We start from the raw sequence: 19,317 nt of genomic DNA, 5'->3' as shown, positions 1-19,317 counted from the left end.
AATGTAAGTTGCAATAAGAAATAAATCTTTAAGAGAAAATAAAATACTGTAGAAGAGCTGAATAACGCACCGAATATAAAAGATTTTACTATAAATAAATAAACACTTATTCAATATCCTAGAAATTTAGTATTTGAATTTCATAACTTGTAGTAAACATTCAGTGCTATGGGACAAAATAATTTGATAGTACGTTATTTATGGCAACAAGTTTGTTTCTCATACATTATTTATTTGGTGTTTTCTAAGGTATAAGATGGTTTCACACCTTTCTAAGTGCCTCTCAGCTGCAGGTTCATGGGAGTGCTAATAAATGCTATTTTTAATCTGCACACATGCTCTGTCATCAAAATAACCAAATATACTTTCTCTGTCCTTGAAACATGAATGTTTTACTTTTCAGCATGTAAAATTTGGCAAGCTTATTTTTTACAAGTGCCAGACTATATCTTCGATGTGCATCAACATCTCTATATGTGCTTCTATATTCGTACACTCTGTTATACTTAAAATAGGTGATAAGTTGCAGTAAAGTCAACAGGATCAAATACATGCCTAAAGATAAACAAATACTCCACAGATTTTTTGGATTAGTGCCATTTGATTAGATATTTCAGTCAAAAACATGGAAGAATTTGACTAAACTGTGCTTTCTAAACTAAAATAGTTTCCTATAAAGTGCTGCTAAATGCAGGTACTTCAATCAGAAACATCAGAAACATGAAGAAGTGAACAACTATTTTTTTCGACTGAAGAAGATTAAAGAAAATCTTAAAACAATATGAATTTGTAGCAACCTGTATCCCATCCTAAACAGCCACAACAGCTGTATTATGTCTTCAGTTTTTTCTTTATGACCTGCTATACAAACATATGGCACAGAAAACCTGTTTCCTATTTATTTTTCTAAACATTAATTTATACTAAATTCTGTGATATTTTCAGATGTGTGTAGCAATAACTTAATAAACAAAGACTGTGCTACTGTATATGTGACACCTAACCATAGGATAGGAATATAGGGCAAATATTGTCATCCATCTAAGTTTTTTTTAAAAGTACTAGAATATGCATAAAATAAAAACCTGAAATCTAAGTTTAATTGCAGTGGGTTGAGATGAGAATTATTCAGTGGGGATCATTTCTGTTTATTTACAAGCGATTTCCAAGAGCTAACATATTTTAAAACCAGCAGAATTTCACTTCTGAATTTCTCTAAAGTATCTGTTAGAGGTTACAGTATTTCTTTATAATCCAGGTTATTTTTCTTTTCAGGTAAAAAAGCCCAACTAGAACAGACACAAAAGCAATATCGTGGCTTTAGTAGCAAGATATTAAAATTTAACTTTTCTTAATTTATATGTTAACAATTTGCATCTCACTTGAAAATAAACCATGCTCACAGAAAAAAAAAAGTTAAACAAGAACTATCTAACCCAAAAGAAAAGAGTTATTGAAACAGAATAACAGCTAATGTTATTAATCTCATAACTGATTAAGATCTTCAGAGCCATCTTCAGAAATATAAACTGGAGAAATCCCATATTTAGCATACTCACATAATGTTCATTGATCGATTAGGGCACATTAAAGTACAAGATCAGCAGCAAAAATAGCTGGAAGTGTATCAATTTACTGTTGGGAGATGTTTCCCATACTATTTAGAGCAGAGGCAAAACATTAGGTTTTTCTTCTTTTTTTTTTTTTCCTTTTTTGTTTTAAGTGTTGGATTTACTCTGTAATTGATATGAAAATCTTTTTAAAAAGTCAAATAAAGATCCAGCAGCACTTAGGCAGCACTTAGGTGAGCCTAAATAAAGATGTTGCACTTCAATTCCTGTGATTAGAGATGGATCACTGGCTTTGGAAAACAGTTTGCGTACTCATCATGGGATGCAGATGAGTATCAGCTACAGCAACCCCTACTTTCAATTGTTTCAGAAGTCAAGTTATGAGTCTGTAGTTCAGCAGAGATGTGAAAAAAGGCTAGAAAAAATATGTTTTTAAACCCTAGCTACTGCTATTCTGTTCTGCCTTTTTGATGCCTATTTGATAGGACAGTAGTGCTGAAAACACACATATTTCATCTGTATGCAAAGTTTGGTAATGACTTGTCTTAAACATCACTACTAAGACAATGGATTAGGTTATTGCACATCAAATACCTTAAAACAAGGTTTGCTTTTGGGGTATATGTGAAGTTGTAAAAAATGTACAAGAAAAACAGGCAAAAAGCCATTCAAGCTTTTAAGAGTAAATATCCTTCGAAGTAGAGCAAGTTATAAAATGTTTAATGGTTATAAAGTCTAGTTGTCTTCTACAGATAGAAAACATTACCAGTATTTTTGAAAGAAAGTAATCTTGTAAATAATATTGCAAATGTGACTAACAAATTATATCATAAAAATAAAACCTAGAAGTTCTTCACAGATACAAAATAGTGATATTATAAAATTGTGATGGAAAAAAATTAAAAGAAAACCACAAAAAACTCCCAAATCTTTCTCTTTTCTTCTTCCTTTTCTTTTTATTAAATTTAAAAGTGCACAATTACAGCTTAATTAAACAAATTGTTATCCCAGAATAAACACAGGCTTCTTTCTCAGTTGTGTCTGAAAACAAAAATAGCATAGTAGATACTATTCCAGTTATTCATCAGCTACAGAACTATGAAATCATACTAGATTCATCAGTTCAGCTGTATGTCTAAAAACCTCTAATAAAATAAAAAAGCCTCAGAAGGCCTGTTTTTCACATGTCAAATTTAATACTCCTGTATTCTCAAATCCTGAAAAAATGTGGTATTGTACAAGACTGTTAAAATATGTCCAGTATAATATTTTGATCACATACTTGCATTCAAAAGATTTATGAATGACCATATTTTCCTTGCTCCTGTTGCCACTTCTGGCTTCTGTGATTCTCAAATTAACTTTAGTCCTTTCAGTCAGGCAGCTAGAAATTTGCTCATTACTGGAACAGTAACTCTTTCTTTATATACATCCTTATAAATCTGGTTAAAGCACATCTGCACCTTTCAAACATATTAACTCTATTTAATTTCAATAATGTGTGTTTCAGCCTCAGTTTTTGTCTTTCTTCACAGTACCTATGTTCTACTTTGGAATGGTGCCTAACAATGACCTATTGAATCTTTAGCAGCACTTAAACAGGATTTTTTTTAAATGTCACATTTTGCCAGATGGGTTAGTACTGCCCAGAGTGAATCATCACCATTTATTCTGATATTCACTGTCATCTGACATTTATTACACTTCCAGAATGTAAATTAAGATACTCACCAATGGACCCAATGCACAACCTTTTGCAGTACATGCCTGGACTCTGAAGGAATGCAGGCTCCAAGGAGCAAGGCCATAAGCATAACAACTTAGCTGTGATGAATTTTGCAGCAGAACACCATCCATATACAACCCATAGCTCGTAATAATACCTATAAAACAATGTGATAGCATTCAATATCTAAAATGCTACAGAATTTAGAAGAAAACTAATGCTATAGACATCAAGGAGGTAGTAAGTTGCAGCATTTCAAACTGTTTACAGTTAAGCACATAATGTTTTGAGTGTGACTCTGCACATAAAACTCAGAAGAAACACTTCCATCTTTAACTGTTGAAAACATCACAAGTGGATTGCATCTTTAAATACAATTACACTATTCCAAAGATTACCCTTTAACAAACTTGTTTCTGAACAGCAGCCAAATCACCTCAGAATCAGGAAAACTGGGGCAATTCTGGTTCACAGCCTCTGCATATGGCTATTGAAACTTCTTCATATGCATATGGCTATTGAAACAAGAAAGACAGACAACTATCCCACATCTTAACAGCTTTAGACTTAGATAAAAATCTACAATATAATTGAAATGTGGAAGGACAACTCAAGGCAGTGTTATAACTACAATAAATCAGAAACAAATAATTTTGTCACACAAAACACCTTACTGGTGCTCATTCTTGATGACAGTTATTTCAGAAAACATATTTGCAAACTGAAAACAAACATTGGCAAGACTTTTAGACAGAGGAAAGAATGGTCCTTCCTGTATAATTGGCTAATACCAACTCAAAAACTGAAGGTGATTGTTTACCTAATTTATAAGGAATTCTAAAATTCTGTTCTTCCAAAGATGCATATTAGGATAGATTGCATGAATCCTGTACAGACCATACATATGGCATTTTGAATTTAATGAACTAAAGACTGAATTTTACAGATTTAGTTATCTTGGAAGTTGCACTTGCAAAAGAGTACTTTTCCTCAGTGCTATTCTTCCATCTTTCTCATTTATGAATATTCTCCCTTTTTAAAAGCTATTTCAATGTTAAATCTTAAAGTGAATAAATGCAAAGTTACAGGATTCATTTGAAGGGAGTTTAGTTCAGAAGAGGCCTTCTAATCTTTCTATTATAAAAAACAATTTCATATTGTAAAAATATAGCTCAGCTCACTGTTTCTTCCCTTAAAACTGAATTTTTTTGAATCTACATTGAGGAAGATTTGGTTTGAAATTGAGAAAAGATTTTCCTCTCTACTAAATGGAGAAATGCGTCGTAAATAAAAGTGTACCCACAACTATTTCAGCTGAGCTTTGAAGAGTTCTACTTCAAAAGATTTATATGCTAAACCAATGCAGAGCTGAGTATGGTGAAGTGATTCACAGACTTCTCAATTCTTTTCTCTTCTAGAAAAGTAAGAGGCTAAACAGGCAGCAGAGACGTGTGGGAGGAAGTCCCGGTAAATCTCACACTATCAATCCTACCACATTTGACAGGCTTCCTAAAGGAAAAATCCATTGTGGTTCTATGTCTAGTTGCTTGTAAAGCAAGAGCATTAATGGTTGATATTTGCTCTACATTAAATAAACTAATTTTATATAGATACACTTAAAAATATTTTATTTGTCTCAGAGTAAACATGTGAATGCTGCCATTAATGGTGTCTTTCACACAGGAAAAGCTCCAAACACTGAGATACTCTAAGCACCTCTACCAGTAGAACCAACCCTTTTAAAGTATCATAGAATCATAGAATAGAACTGACTTAGAAGGGACCCACAAGGATCATCAAAGTCCAACTCTTGGCCCTGCACAGGACAACCCCAAAAATCATTCTAAGTGCATGAGAGCACTGTCCAAACACTTCTTGAACTCTCCCAGGCTTGGTGCAGTGATAACTTCCCTGTGGACTCTGTTTCAGGGCCCAACCACCCTCTGGGTGAGGAACCCTTTCCTAATATTCAACCTAAACCTCCCCTAAACTTCATGCCATTCCCTCAGGTCCTATCACTGGTCATCAGAGGGTATAGATCAATGCCTGACAAATCATTATAACCATTATTAATTCCTTTGATACTTATGGTAACAGCATGAATCAGAATGAGATCATTTGGTATTAATGTAGGTGTCATATGTACCTCTGTGGTATCCCCACTGTAACTCAATATTGATTCAAAGCTTGACTCCCCTCTTTATGTTATCTTTATGAAGAAGACATATAGCCTTTAATCCTGTTTGTCACCTTTGGCCTCAAGGGTAGCATACTAATTCTCCTTAAGTTTTTCTAAATCATGGCAAGCAGCTGGACTCCACGTATATCACAAGAGCCTAGTAAAGTTTGTACTGTCCAAGGCCCAGTCAGCCTACACACCCATTCGAAGCTGATGAGCTTTCTCAGCCCACGGAAATAAACAGTAACATCTGTCATGCAGTAGCAGAAGAAAGGAAGGGAGAGAGAAAGGAATGGCCCCAGAGATCTAGAACTTCTGACTACAAGAATGTACCAGTAGAAGGTTGAAGTAAGAAAATTTAAGGGAAAGCGCCTTCTGCTGGTCTTTCTCATATTTCAGTCTTCTCAACTACGATATTTTTCAGACCCTTACACAGTTTTAAAACACTGACACAGAGAGCGATTATAAATGATGTGACCACTAGGCAGCCCAAAAGATGTGCTAAGAATGAACAAAACAAAATCGCACAACAGGGCAAGTTTTCCTGATCAAGCATTTGCTCAGTGAAAAGTTTTAGAGCTTGCTTATTGTTGTCAGGATTTTAATTCTTTTTATAAAATGAGGAAAAGGATGGAAATAGAAAACTGGAGAATGGGAATGTACACTAATATATATATCATAGAACCAGAGAATCACTTAGGTTGGAAGAAACTTCTAAAATCATGGAGTCCTACTGTTAACCCAGCACTGCCAAGCCCTCCACTAAACCATGTCCTATAAGTGCCACATCTATAGACCTTATAAATACCTTCAGGGATAGTGCCTCATCTGCTTCCCTCGGCAGTCTGTTGCAATGCTTGACAACCTTTTCTGTTGAGATATTTTTCCTAATATCCAATCTAAACCTCCCTGGTACAACTTGAGGCCGTTCTCCCTTGTCCTATCACTTGTTATCTGGGAGAAGAGACCAACCCCTGCCTCACTCCAACCTTCTTTCAGGCAATTGTAGAGAGCAATAAGGTCCCTCTGAGCATTCTTTTCTCCAGGCTAAACACACCCAGCTTCCTTAGCTGCTCATCATAAGGCCTGTGCTTCAGCACCCTCACTAGCTCTGCTGCCTAGCACTGCCTCTCTGCTGGACATGCTCCAGCACCTCAATTTCTTTCTTGTAATGAGGGGCCCAGAACTGACCACAGGATTTGAGATGTAGCCTCACCAGTGTCAAGTACAGGAGGATAATCCCTTCCCTAGTCCTGTTGGCCACATTATTTTTGATATAGGCCAGGATGCCATTGGCCACCTGGGCACACTGCTGGCTCATGTTCAGGTGTCAACCAGGTCCTTTTTCTCTGGGCAGCTTTCCAGCAACATTGCCCCAAACCTGTAGCACTGTATGGGGTTGTTGTGACCCAAATGCAAGACCAGGCACTTGTCCTGTTGAACCTCACATCACTGGCCTCAGCCCATCAATCCAGTCTGTCCAGATCCCTCTGCAGGGCCTTCCTACCCTTCAGCAGACCAACACTCCTGCCTGACTTGGCGAGGTCTGTAAACTTGCTGAGGGTGCCCTAACACACTCAGTTATTTCCAAACAAGCTGTTCGCCGTATTTAAAAGGAGAGCCAAGCTGTACATAGAAAATGGTGTATTAACACGATACAACACCCAAATTTAGTCAGGGATCCCAACTTTTAGTTGTTTTAAAGGAAGTTGGTGGAAATTTAATATTAAACTATAGGTCTTTATCTTGTGCTGTTGATATGCATATATATACACATATATATTTATACTTATTTGATTAGTTAAACCATTCTCTAACTATTTGGATTTTTTTCCGCAATGCAAGGATAACAGGATCAGGTCCTGAGATGAACTATAAAATATGTCTATTTTAGTGAAAATTATTTAGACTTTATCCACTAAATTACATACATGACCTTCCTACCCTATTTCCTCCCTTCCCATCCACTACCCCTCCCCTTTCTCCTGCCTCTTTGCCTTTGCCACATATTCTGATGGGATTTTAGAAACAGGGTTAGGGAATTTCTAAGGGGCTAGGAGGCAAAATCTTCCACAACAACTTCCAATGAAAGAACCATAAATTATTAAATACATTATTTAACACATTATGTACTCTTATTTTTTTTTCTAAAATTATTGTAAGAGTTCACAGAATATTATGTATGTGTAGCTTTACAATCACCAATTTTGTGGAAATCATTTCAAGTGTGTTAAGGGAAGTTTTACAAGCAGGATGTGCTCCAGCACAATTGAAAGCAGGAAAAAACTTGCAGGACAAAAATGAAATTCATGTAAAACCACTGGGAGAAACGATATATATCAATATGATAAGCCAATGAAGAAAAGTATTTCTAATACTTTAAATTTAGTGATTTCTACATTGCATCCTCTGCAGTGATTTTACATGCATGATAATAAAATCAGAGTGAATTCCAAGGCAAATGATACTATGCAATCTCATTAGAAATGTAAAATTTGTCCAAGAGTTTTACGGATTGATATTTCATAATGGAAAACATTTCTAAACAAAAGAAAGCATATTATTTAACTTTCACAGCCATGGAAATGATGACTACACAGAACACAAATCTAATTATTATTACATATCAATTAACATAAAATAAATTAATCAATTAATGTAAAAGAAATTAATGTTTTATTGGAGGGTGAAATTAACATCCTAGACTGATATTCTCCAGGAATGCCTATTCCTCAGCTCAGTTGTCCTGGAAAACATTAAACAATGAGATGCAGTACACAAGAACTATCAAAAGGGAGCACTTTTGAGCCACTGAAACAGCACGATAGGCTGAAAACCACAATCTCCCAGCTGCAGACAATGATACTATCTCAGGTATTTTATGTGCTAAAATGATCATTAAAAATTAAGCACCACATATAAGCTGCCATTTAGAATATTAATTTACCTTTACTAATCATCTTTTTAACTTGAGGCTAAAAGAGTTCACTTACCATTCGGATACTCAGGCTTAGTCCATGAGATGTTAAAGGAGTCAGATGAATATGACTGGGCTTTTGGAGCAGGAACACCTTCTGGTGTACTCTCATCTGTTATAGCTGTGCTAGCTTCGCTTATGGAACATCCACCTCCCGTGCAAGCCTTAAAATATTAATCAAAACAAATAAACATACTGCAGTGTAGTATCAATAATTTTAGCAATTTTTATGTTGCTAAAGTTTTATTGCTCTTACATATCTAAACTTAGTAAGTCTGTCATTTTCATAAAAGATACTTTTCTTAGCATAGATTTGTTTTCTTTTAAATAACACGATGATGTAACGTAACTCATGATACTTCAGTTTTAGGTATAATACAGCTAAAATATTGTACTATTTAACTTGCAGCATTTTCCATTTAAATGTGACTCATAATCAATCAGATTTGCACTGCTTTTGCAGCCACAGTTAAAGATAATTTTAGTGCAATATATATTATTTACAGTACAAAACTCTCCAGTAAATGGCTGAAAAGCTCTCACAAGTTCCAGATACAGAATATACTGACCAACTTGCAAGGCACTTAAAAAATTATCTCAAGGAATAGCCATTGAGAAAAAAATGCCATTCAGACAGTGCTGCACTTCACAATAGCACATAACGATTAAAATAGTGAAAAAACACTCTATTATAAACCAGTATGTACCAGTTATTATTACATGTTTATGGAAAATAAAGTAAAATTATTTGTATTTCAGTTCTCAGAGAACAAAATATTAACCACACTATTTTTGTGGATGATTATGAAATAATACAATATGTAAGGAAATGTGCATATCACCCCATAAAGCTTTTAAAGTTTTACATGCACAAAGCTATGGTCTTTAGATGTGCTGATTTACCAATTATTAGCACTAGCAATGACAAGAGACAGGAATTCTTAGAGAAGTTAAAAAAATACAAAAATATATACTCTGTACTGGATTTAAAGATTTTTGTGTTAGTTTATTATTTATTTTGGTTTTACTATTTAACAGTAAAATAAATCAAAACTTGAATTTGATGAAGATTCAGATTCTAGAGATTAACTCTATGTTAAACTCTATCTAACATAGAGTTAAATAACATTTATGGGACCGCCTGTGTTTTCCAGAGTTGCCCATGTGCTGAAGTGGACAAGTAGCCTGCTAAGGATCATCAGCACACAAAGGAAAAATAACCTTGCTGACCAGATCTCCATAAAAAAAAAGTTTCTCTTAATCTAGTATATTTTATTTGAAAGGATTGCCTTCAACTTCCCGTTTCCCATTGTGTTTCAAATCAGAGAGCAGTCAACATACCTCCTACCCCCTCCAAAAGTTTATACTGACACCACGAGTAAAAATAAGCACTGCCTGTAAATGAGGAACTATTTTGTACACAAAGATTATTTTGATTTCACTGGAAATTACACTCGCAACACAACTAAGGAATGATTCCCTGTGTTCAGTCTGAACTACCAAATAAAGATGAAAGAAGGAAACAGTTTTGGGAACATCAAAAAATGGTCTTTACTTTAAAGATAGTATTTAAAAAAAAAAAAAAAGCCAACAAAAACAAACAAAAAAAAACCCCACCCAAAAAATAGAGTCAGCTTAGAGGGATACTGAGGTAACTTTTGATAAGTAAATATTTAATAAAATTATTCTTCCAGTAAAGGCAGAGTAATCTTTGAATTATTTCCCTTCTACTGGCTTATGAAGAAGCTAAAAAGACCAGTTCTGGAAGGCCTCTTCCTTGTACAGTTCTTACTGCCTTGCTAATTAAGTTCCAGGCCTACTTCAGCAGTGAGGGCTTTTTCTTTTAAGGGCTTGGTAACAGCAGCCTTCCCATTCATTTATTTCTTGAATGTCATACAGTTCAATTTTTGTATCCTGAAATTTACTGGGACATGAAGTTTATGGTTCTTCTGCTTTGTAAACAGGTGGATTTTGGATCAGTGTATCCAAAAGGACTGGACATCATTGTGACTCTGGCAATCACATCCAGTGATGCTCAAAGCCACAAAATTCTACACCTAGATCAAGTCCCATTGTGTCATTCTGAACTTCACTGAGAAACAGATTTCAGGTAAAATTTGCCAAAATACCAAAGCAACTAGGCAGGTAAAGAACAAACAAACCACCTAAAATGACATCATATAGCGATGCTCCACGTGGCACCTGAGCTTACCAACACAACACAGTCCTGAGGAGATATCAGCTTAACAGGGTAAACCACTAAAGCACTCAAGTCATACAAATGCGTGTGACACCTTGGCTACTAAAGGCAGCCTTTCAGCTTTCCATTTGCTTTCAGACTGGCTTGGCTCACACCAATCCAACAAACACAAGATCCTTCGCACTAGTCCATGAAGACATGACCTTAAGTCTTCTTGGCTGACTTTTGGAAAGAAGCATTAGATTTGTTTACAAAAGCTGTTGGGCTCATTTATGAATACAATTGCTAAATAATAAACGGCAGTAATCAATTCTGAAAACTGGTAACCGCATACAAAGATAAACATTTTGTTAACTTTATTTAATGTACTTATATTAACCTGTCATACGAAAGTTAAAGCCAGCAGCCTGTGAGGTACTGATGAAGCTCCTGATTACCACATTCAATATGCAACTTTTGATAATTCAGTTTCCCACATAAACCAAAACCAATTTTTGAATGGATGCAAAAAAAATAATACTACCTGTGAAACAAGGAAAAGATTCTAGCTGATAGAAATATTTTGTGCTAACAAAAAAAAGGAATCCATTTAGTTAAGCCATTGCTGACTTGCTATTTTTCCTTTTTTCTTTAAAATTTTTATTGAATTTCAGTTAAGTTATATATGAAACACTAAATATTTCAAATTTTTTTCAGGTATGTATGGTTGATTTGGATTTTGGGTGTTTGGTTTTTGATGGTGGTTTTTTGCTTGGTTTTTTTTTTTTTTTTTCCTTTCATAAAGTATACAAGTAACATTTGGCCACGTTTAAGCTTCATAACTTGCAAAACTATAATATTACATTTTTCTCAAACTAGTCTAACAAGTTCTATATACAATGGATCCAAATGTTTTTAAAAAGCTATCACATCACAAAGATATTGGGCTTTTCATGCGCTTTTAGACTCATCATTTTCAAACCTGCAAGGACATTTAGATCTTCTAACCTGCCTATCTGAGGTCATTACATTTTATCCAAGTAAACCGGGTTATCTTTGTCACTAGAAGAAATTATCTTTTCTTACTTTCTGGTTACAACTGATTAAATGCAAATACTAAGAGGGAAAAAAAAAGAAGAAATGAGAAATAAAATATAGAGATCAAAGATTCCTAAAAATTTATTCAGTAACTTCTAGGAAAGCTATGCACATCGATGAAGTAAAAACAATGTCCACACAACACTTCCTCTCATATTCCAAGGCAGAGGCACCAAAAGAAGCAGTTCCAGTTGCTCTCCAGATCATAGCTGTTCATTCTTCCATGAGCCTCTCTCCTTGTGCCCCCATGCACAGAAGCTGGGCAGGAGCAGAGAAGAGCTGTGGCACAGTGAAGGACAGCACAAATTCTTTTGATAATTCTCCTTTTTTATAAGGGCATAAAATGCTTGTTGAAGTACTGCCTTAATTTTGGACATGGTGCTATTTTATATGCTCTACAATTTGCTATGCTGAAATATCTAGGCACAAATGAATTAATTTCAGCATGAATCTAAGCTTTAATTAGACTGAATATTCTTGTTTTTTCAGGTTCAAGTCAGATCCTTATCATTACCTGAAGGTAGTTTATTTTTTGTGGTATAATATTTAGAACATTCAAGAGCATGTTAAGAAAAAATGAATGCATATCCAGTCTACATAAATGTAAATTTATTCATAATCAAGAGCAGAATATTTTCCTATGGCATTTATCAAAGCAAATATCCTTATATAGGTATTGTTATAAAACGAACAGTGTGCTTAAACAAGAGACAATCCCCTGCTTTTATTCACATATTTTCAGGTTTGCTATTGAGCTGAAGCTGTTCTATTTCATCAGAAAATAAGACCAATGATAATGAAACGCAAAGAAAACACTAATGTCTCTTAAAATGTTTTGAATAAATAAAACGCTACTTCACACTGAACTCTTCCTCTCTGCTATTTCCTTCTACATATAGATTTTATGAAGAACAAAATAACATCGTACAAAATATAAAAGGTTAATATTTTTAAATACATTCAATGTTTTCTTGTAAGTTGGGTCCAGGAGACATTTTTAAAGCATTTTATATATTTCTAGTCAATTATTTATTAGTTATCATCCAACTTATCCTTGAAGAAAACCTGTACTAAAATTATATGCACAGTTTTGAGGGCCTGTTTTGAAACAAAAAACCTACTTTTGTTCAGGATGGCTCATCCACCTTAGCTTCAGAAAGAAGAGGTTAAACAAAGTGGACACATGAACCATTAAATATTAAGATGCTAACAAAATCACAATCATTTTCACCATTTTATACCTCTACTACACATCTTTAAAACTTACAGCTAGTTTTATGAGGTATTCAGTACCCGGGGAAAGCTGCGGAATAGTAAAATCCAGAAAAGGTTCTGTGCTGTTATAGATTACATTCCACTTGGTAAAATTCTGCTCATTATTGGCAATATAAATTATATAGCGATCTAGGATTCCATTTACTTCTACTGGTTCTTTCCATCTGCAAATAAAAGTAAAATGTGATTAAGACCAGTCCAAATAAAGATTTAGACCATACTGAAAACGGTAAGGTTTTGTTTAGGTGACTTTGAGGGATTTATTTTGAGAATTTGAAAACACAGCTATGCAACCATAAAAATAAATCTAAGCCATACCTTTAATGCTGTATTTGCACTCAATAGATAAATGATTACAGTAACACACAAAGCAGGGGATACAAACGGGCATATCACCAGAACACTTCCTGCACTGAAGTTTGCAGGGGCTATGCCCATATGTAGGTTATACTGATTGCGTAAAGACAAAATGGAAATTAAGTTGGCAAGTGATAATCAGAAGGTTCACAGAACCACTAAACTAATCACTTCTATGCATTTAATCATAATAAATTTAATTTTATGTCACAAACTCTTCCCCTGATTGAACTCACTGGAATTCTTGAATAAACTGATGCACTATTGTGTTGTCAGGAAAGAAGAAATCCTTACTTACTGTACATATATCGTTCTAGAATCCAAAGCCGTCAGGACCGGGGCATCTACGTGAGATGGTGGCAGCTGTGCTGTAAACAAGGTGACCTGGGAACTGTTTGTACAGCCAGCAAGCGTGCAGGCAGTGAGCAGAAACTGGTGTGGCGTAAAAACTGCTAAATCTAGGACAAAAAATAATATGAATTTACTTTGTATACTGATTTTACCTTGTTTTTCTTTTTTTCAGACAGTAGTGTGTGTCAGATAGATTTTAGGCATCGGCAGTAGTGAATTCAGAAAATCGAAAGGAAGGGCAACCTGTATCTCAAATGCTTCAGGTTTGTCCCAGAGGAGTGAATAGGTACTGGTTCTTTAATAGCAAATAAATGCAAATTTTGACTCCTAATAGATATGTGGGGTGTGCTTTGGTTGAGGCGACTCCATTGTACGCCATTTACACTAGAATGTATACCACCCAAACAAAAAAACCCCCAAACATCTTAGCTTCTTAGGTGCTACATACTACATCAATTCGCTACAGTGGCAAATGAACACCTTTGAGCTGATTAAATCAAATCAAATTAATGGGAAAAACAAGTACAAATTCATTAACAAGGCTGGATTATATTTTTTTTTAAATGTGCTGTATGATACATGAATGTCAAGCATCGATACATACAATGATTCATGCCACACAAATTTCACTATAAGCATGAACACAAAGGAAGCTCCTTGTTGCCACCACTCATACTGGTCTGTTCTCTCTTTGCCTGTTTGTCTTCAACTGCACAAACACCAAACAACTGTAAAATATATTTCAGTAAAGACAACCTGTCTAATGCTATAGCAAAAAAACTCTTCAATGTTTATTTATTATGAAGCTATCCTGAGTTTCAATTACTGCAGAAAATGGTGAACAAAATGTAACATTTTTGCTACTCTAAAAGATCTTTAGCATCATATACACTTCCCTATACTAATAAAGGAACATTTGACAGAAAAAATATCGTATGAAACCAATACAGACCTAATTTTCAAATATTTTTCATTTTTTTTATTAAAATACAAATCATATACTTTAATAAGCAAATCCTTTAAGAAGGAATCTACAACTGAGGTTTTGGCAACAGTATAAGATATACAAGTAAAATGCTTATGCTACAGACACACATTTTTCAGTATGCCAGAAAAATTCTGGGTTTTTGCAAGACATAACAAATGGTAGTGTTTTCAGAGCCAGGTAGTAGCAAACTATAATTTTGTATAAAAATATTTGTGAGCACAAATTCAAAAACTGCAATTGGATGACAAACACATCATCAAAGCAGAGATTTGTAGACCCAACTTCTCTCCCATTAGTTTTCCTCTTATATAATGACTCCAGTCCCTGCTGCAACGGAATTTCTTCTGATTTGTTTCATTCTGTGAGAAAGAATAAACTTGTGCATTTTTATTGAAAATACTGTATCACTCAGAGGTATTGTTCTATGGAGCACATGGCAAAGTGTGAGTTAAAAAAAAAATGCTGTAGCTAAAAAAATCATCAATTGAATGCCTGTAACACAGTGACATGTTTAATCAACATAATGGGACTGATTCTACCAGGGTTAAGCAGTGCTTATGTCCGTGAGAGGGGGAAAGCACACTCCAGAGCAGGTGCTCAAGCTGGCTCAGCAAGCAGGGAAAGTAAACTCCACATACTGCACCGACTGTATTGCCTTCATTAGTGTACAGCTTCCTGGACCCTTTATTCCTTGCAGCTAGCATCAGAGAAGCCAGAAAAAGTACAGGTGGAGCTGAAAGTCTGTGACATAAGTATCAGGTACTTCATGTTGCGAGTGTGCAAACAAGTGACCAGAAGGATTTTACTTTTAGCAATCCTAAAACAAACAGTTGAAATCAATTCACAGCACCTATTTAATTGCTAACCTTGTAGACAGTGAATATGCATTGTTCTCTCTAAGCTGAAACTATACTAGGGGGCTTCACTTAGCAGAGTGAACACAAGGGAAAGGAAAGAGAAAAAGTGGATGTCTCCTTTTCCATTTGTTTGTGGTGGATCACTCTTTTCCTTGTTGGTGAGGGCTATTTTCCTCTCCTTTAAGGAAAATTCCACATCTAGAACTACTATTTTTTAAAAAGGTAGCCTGATGCATACTGTAGTTGATAGAACTACTTGAAGACATAAGTTTCTGGAAATACCTAGTGTAATTTGATGTAAACTTCATCAGGGATTAAGAGAATGAAACATGGAAACATTTTTAATTTCCCTCCCTGAAGAAAACAATTGACTATAAGTTACTATGTGTATCTGTCAGTCCCTAGAATGGAAAAAGCAAAAAAGACAAGACAGGCAAACATCTAGAGTTTAAAAAAACCAAGAATAACAAGAAAAGGAAACACAGCACATATGAGCAGTGAGACCCTTTTGAATCAACTGATAAATGCACTGAGAGGGAAGGGAAAGACAGGAGACTAAAACAAAAAAGAGTCAAAATATAAAATATGGGAAAAAAGCAACATGTCAACAACATCAAAGAAAATTGTTATTCCTCATCTTGATTTAATAACACTGAAGTATTTTGTCTACTACATGCCAAATAGAAAGTTTCAATGGAATCTGAAAGATTAGGTGGGAAAAGGCTAAAAAGAAACATTATGTTTGTGGAAGCAGAAGTAGAAAACAAAGAAATTAAGAGTCTCAGCAATGCCACTCAAAGTATGAGCTTTGCCACCCATTAAAATCTCTCCACATACTTCAGCAAGCTTTGGATGAGCCAACAAATAAGTGTAGGCAGTATTTCTAAAAGGTTAGAACCAGAAACTGACAAACTGAACAATAAAATCATATTACATTGTAATCAATGCAATTATTTGTCACAATCTGATACGGCAGATATTTTCCTATTTAAAGTTCAGCGTGTTTCATAATGGATCACTGGATTCAAACAACTACAGATACAAACATGAATATGAAGGAGGAGGGAGGAGGTTCTTAAAACTACAAAGCCAGTGTTTGTCAAGGTCCTCTAGCAATAATGCCTTGCTTTCCATTTGCTTGATTGCATGATTTGCATAAGATCAAATGTAGGCAATTGTGGACATGAAAAGCAGATCGCTCTCAAACTCATTAGAAATGGATCCACAAGTATTATGTGGAAATGTGTTACAAGAAAATGCACCCCAAAGCATGGAAAACTCAGTGATTAATGTCAAACAAACTATAATTTACAATATAGAGCATGAATTATATGTTATTTTACAATTGATTCCATGCTGTTGGTCGGAAGGATTTTATTGATCTTAATTTACAAAATGAGCCCAATAAGGACACAATTATTTCTTTTAAACTTACAGCAAAAAAAACAAAATATTTTTTCTTACAAATTTTCTTGATCAGGCTATATTCCCATCTATTCCACAATTCCAGTTCCTTCAGTTACTTTAAAATAAGACCAAATGTTTCTTATTTCAATATTCCAATAACTACTCTCTGAAACCACTTATTTCTTACCAAAACAAAGCTAAACTTAAAAATCATGGAAGTTCACTGAGGAAAAAAAAACAATTGAGAATTTGGTCTTGTTTTCATTTCTAGACTCAGAAGAGCAAAGAGCACCAAAGGACAAAGAAAAAAGACACTTTCTTAGGAGTAAAGGATTTCCTCAAATCATCCTATTAAAGTAGTAGGTAGACAGAAAAATAATTCTGCATTTTTGTGTCAAAAACAGAACAAAGGAAAAAAAATAAAATAAAATCCCTCTTTTCCCAAAGAAAAAGGTAGCACAGAGGGAGAGGAAGGATCAACCTGCCTTTTCATCTCTTTGACCTCAGAGGCAATACACACAAACTAAATTATTTTCTAACTCACATGTCACCAGGAGAATTGTTAACTATAGCTATCATTAAAATTAATATTTGCATACCACTGCATTTATTACATATGTGATGTGGAACTTCCCACACTAACCAACTATAGTAGTTGGTATCTACCCAGTTGCTAATAATCACCAGCATTGTTCCTGATAGAACAATCAATGCATGAGACAGAAAGAATAAAGAATGACCCTCTTTGCATGGTCAATAAGAACACTCACTTTGCTTTGATCAAATTTAATGGGTAGTCATTGAAAGATAATATGCAACACTACAGTGCTACTTTTAGCATGGAATTTGAGAGATGTTACTAAGATAGAGAGAAAAACATAGTACAGTAAAAAAAAAATAAAAACAACACCTGAAATTAGAGATTTAACAAAACATTATCTTTACCATCAGGTCATCAGAGTACATCACTGTTCAAAAATAACACGGTAATAATATCTACAGTGTTTTAATTTATATGTAACATATTTGATATTCAGGTTTACTGCAATTCCTCCCCTCTTCCACTCTGTTTCCACTCTCCCTGACTTCAAGCAACTATTTTAAGGGTCAGAAATGGCAACATCCTGTCTTACTGAGTGCTCACATGACTTGTGTAAGGAACCCCACATAGTTTCTCTCAGGAAAATAATCAAGACAATAGCTATCCCATTGTTATATTCAAGAGAAAATAAGACAGCAGCACTGTAGCAAGAGATTTTTAGCAGCACAACCAAGAAAACCTGCTGAGAGAGTATGAAAATGAAAAACTTCCAAAGAATTCCAATTACCACGTAGTTTATGCAGGTAGACTGTACGAACACTTCAGCCCATTACTCATATCCTTACTCTGTTCTCTCATCTTGTTTCTCAGAATTTGTTATATTAAATCACAGTAACTTAATATTTAATTAGAAAATAAACTCTTTGGGACCATAAATCTCCATCACCAAATACAACAATGTCCCATTCTGATTTTTATGCACCACCAAAAAAAAAAAATCTAATTCATACGCTAAGTGTCAAGATCACATTATCAGGCTTGCTCCATCAGACACCATTAGCAGTCCTCTGCCTTCCACCATTTTCTGAAAGCAAGCAACAACTCATATTTAACTTTTAGTACAGTACATCCTGCTTGCTTTGTTTATAAAGCACTGATCACTCTCAAAGAATAATCACTAATGTATAATACCTTTCTCTAGAAAGGTATTATACTATTGCTGCATCATTTCATAGATTTCCTGCAAACCCCACACCATACTCAACATTCTCTTGAAAATATTTCAGAAAAATCAGGGTGTCACAATGACACCACTTAGGTACTTCAGGCAACTCAGGTAAGCCAAAGAAAACAGTGTGCTTGTGTACTTAATTGTCTAAACTAGCAAGGCTTTTCACATGTGCAACTGGCCCATTAATTGAAGAAAACAGTTACCTTCCAAGATAGTAGTAAATTCTAACAGATATTAATTAATAATTAAGAATGCTTATGTGATTCCGTAATGTTGCAGAGCAACAATTAAAAGAATTTTGTGAAGCCATTAAAAACAAGGCCAAGAAATAAAGAGAAATAAATAAACTCAGGGTCTCAAATAACTATTTTCAGGAAGCACCATAAGCTGTTGTTCTGCTCTCTAACCAGCAAAGACTTTGACATAATGAACAAAAAAACTTGGCTTCCAGCTGGCCAGCAGATGCTGATGTGTTTTAGAAACTATTCATTCAGCAGTAAATATCTCTGGTTTTCCAAATTACTCCTAAAAGAAAAAATTCTTTACTGTGAGGGTGGTGAGGTACTGGAACAGGTTGCCC

At 34.7% G+C, this 19,317-nt stretch overlaps 1 protein-coding gene across 8 annotated transcripts in view; it reads right to left on the bottom strand.

The window, feature by feature from the left end:
* The window catches only part of USH2A (usherin), a 379,301-nt gene that overhangs the window by 175,649 nt on the left and 184,335 nt on the right, over nt 1-19,317 (bottom strand). For all 8 annotated transcript variants that reach the window (XM_027641249.1, XM_027641251.1, XM_027641252.1 and 5 more), the window contains 4 exons: nt 13,661-13,820; nt 12,998-13,169; nt 8,470-8,617; nt 3,303-3,454 (listed from right to left, as the gene is read on the bottom strand). In XM_027641249.1, the coding sequence (XP_027497050.1) occupies nt 3,303-3,454; nt 8,470-8,617; nt 12,998-13,169; nt 13,661-13,820 (632 nt within the window). The remainder of the gene's footprint in view (nt 1-3,302; nt 3,455-8,469; nt 8,618-12,997; nt 13,170-13,660; nt 13,821-19,317) is intronic.

The sequence above is a fragment of the Corapipo altera genome, unplaced genomic scaffold (assembly GCF_003945725.1).
Source record: "Corapipo altera isolate COAL_440 unplaced genomic scaffold, ASM394572v1 48b, whole genome shotgun sequence".
Classification (NCBI taxonomy): domain Eukaryota; kingdom Metazoa; phylum Chordata; class Aves; order Passeriformes; family Pipridae; genus Corapipo; species Corapipo altera.
The sequence above is the reverse complement of the archived record's forward strand: the minus strand, read 5'-3'. Positions and strand labels throughout refer to the sequence as shown.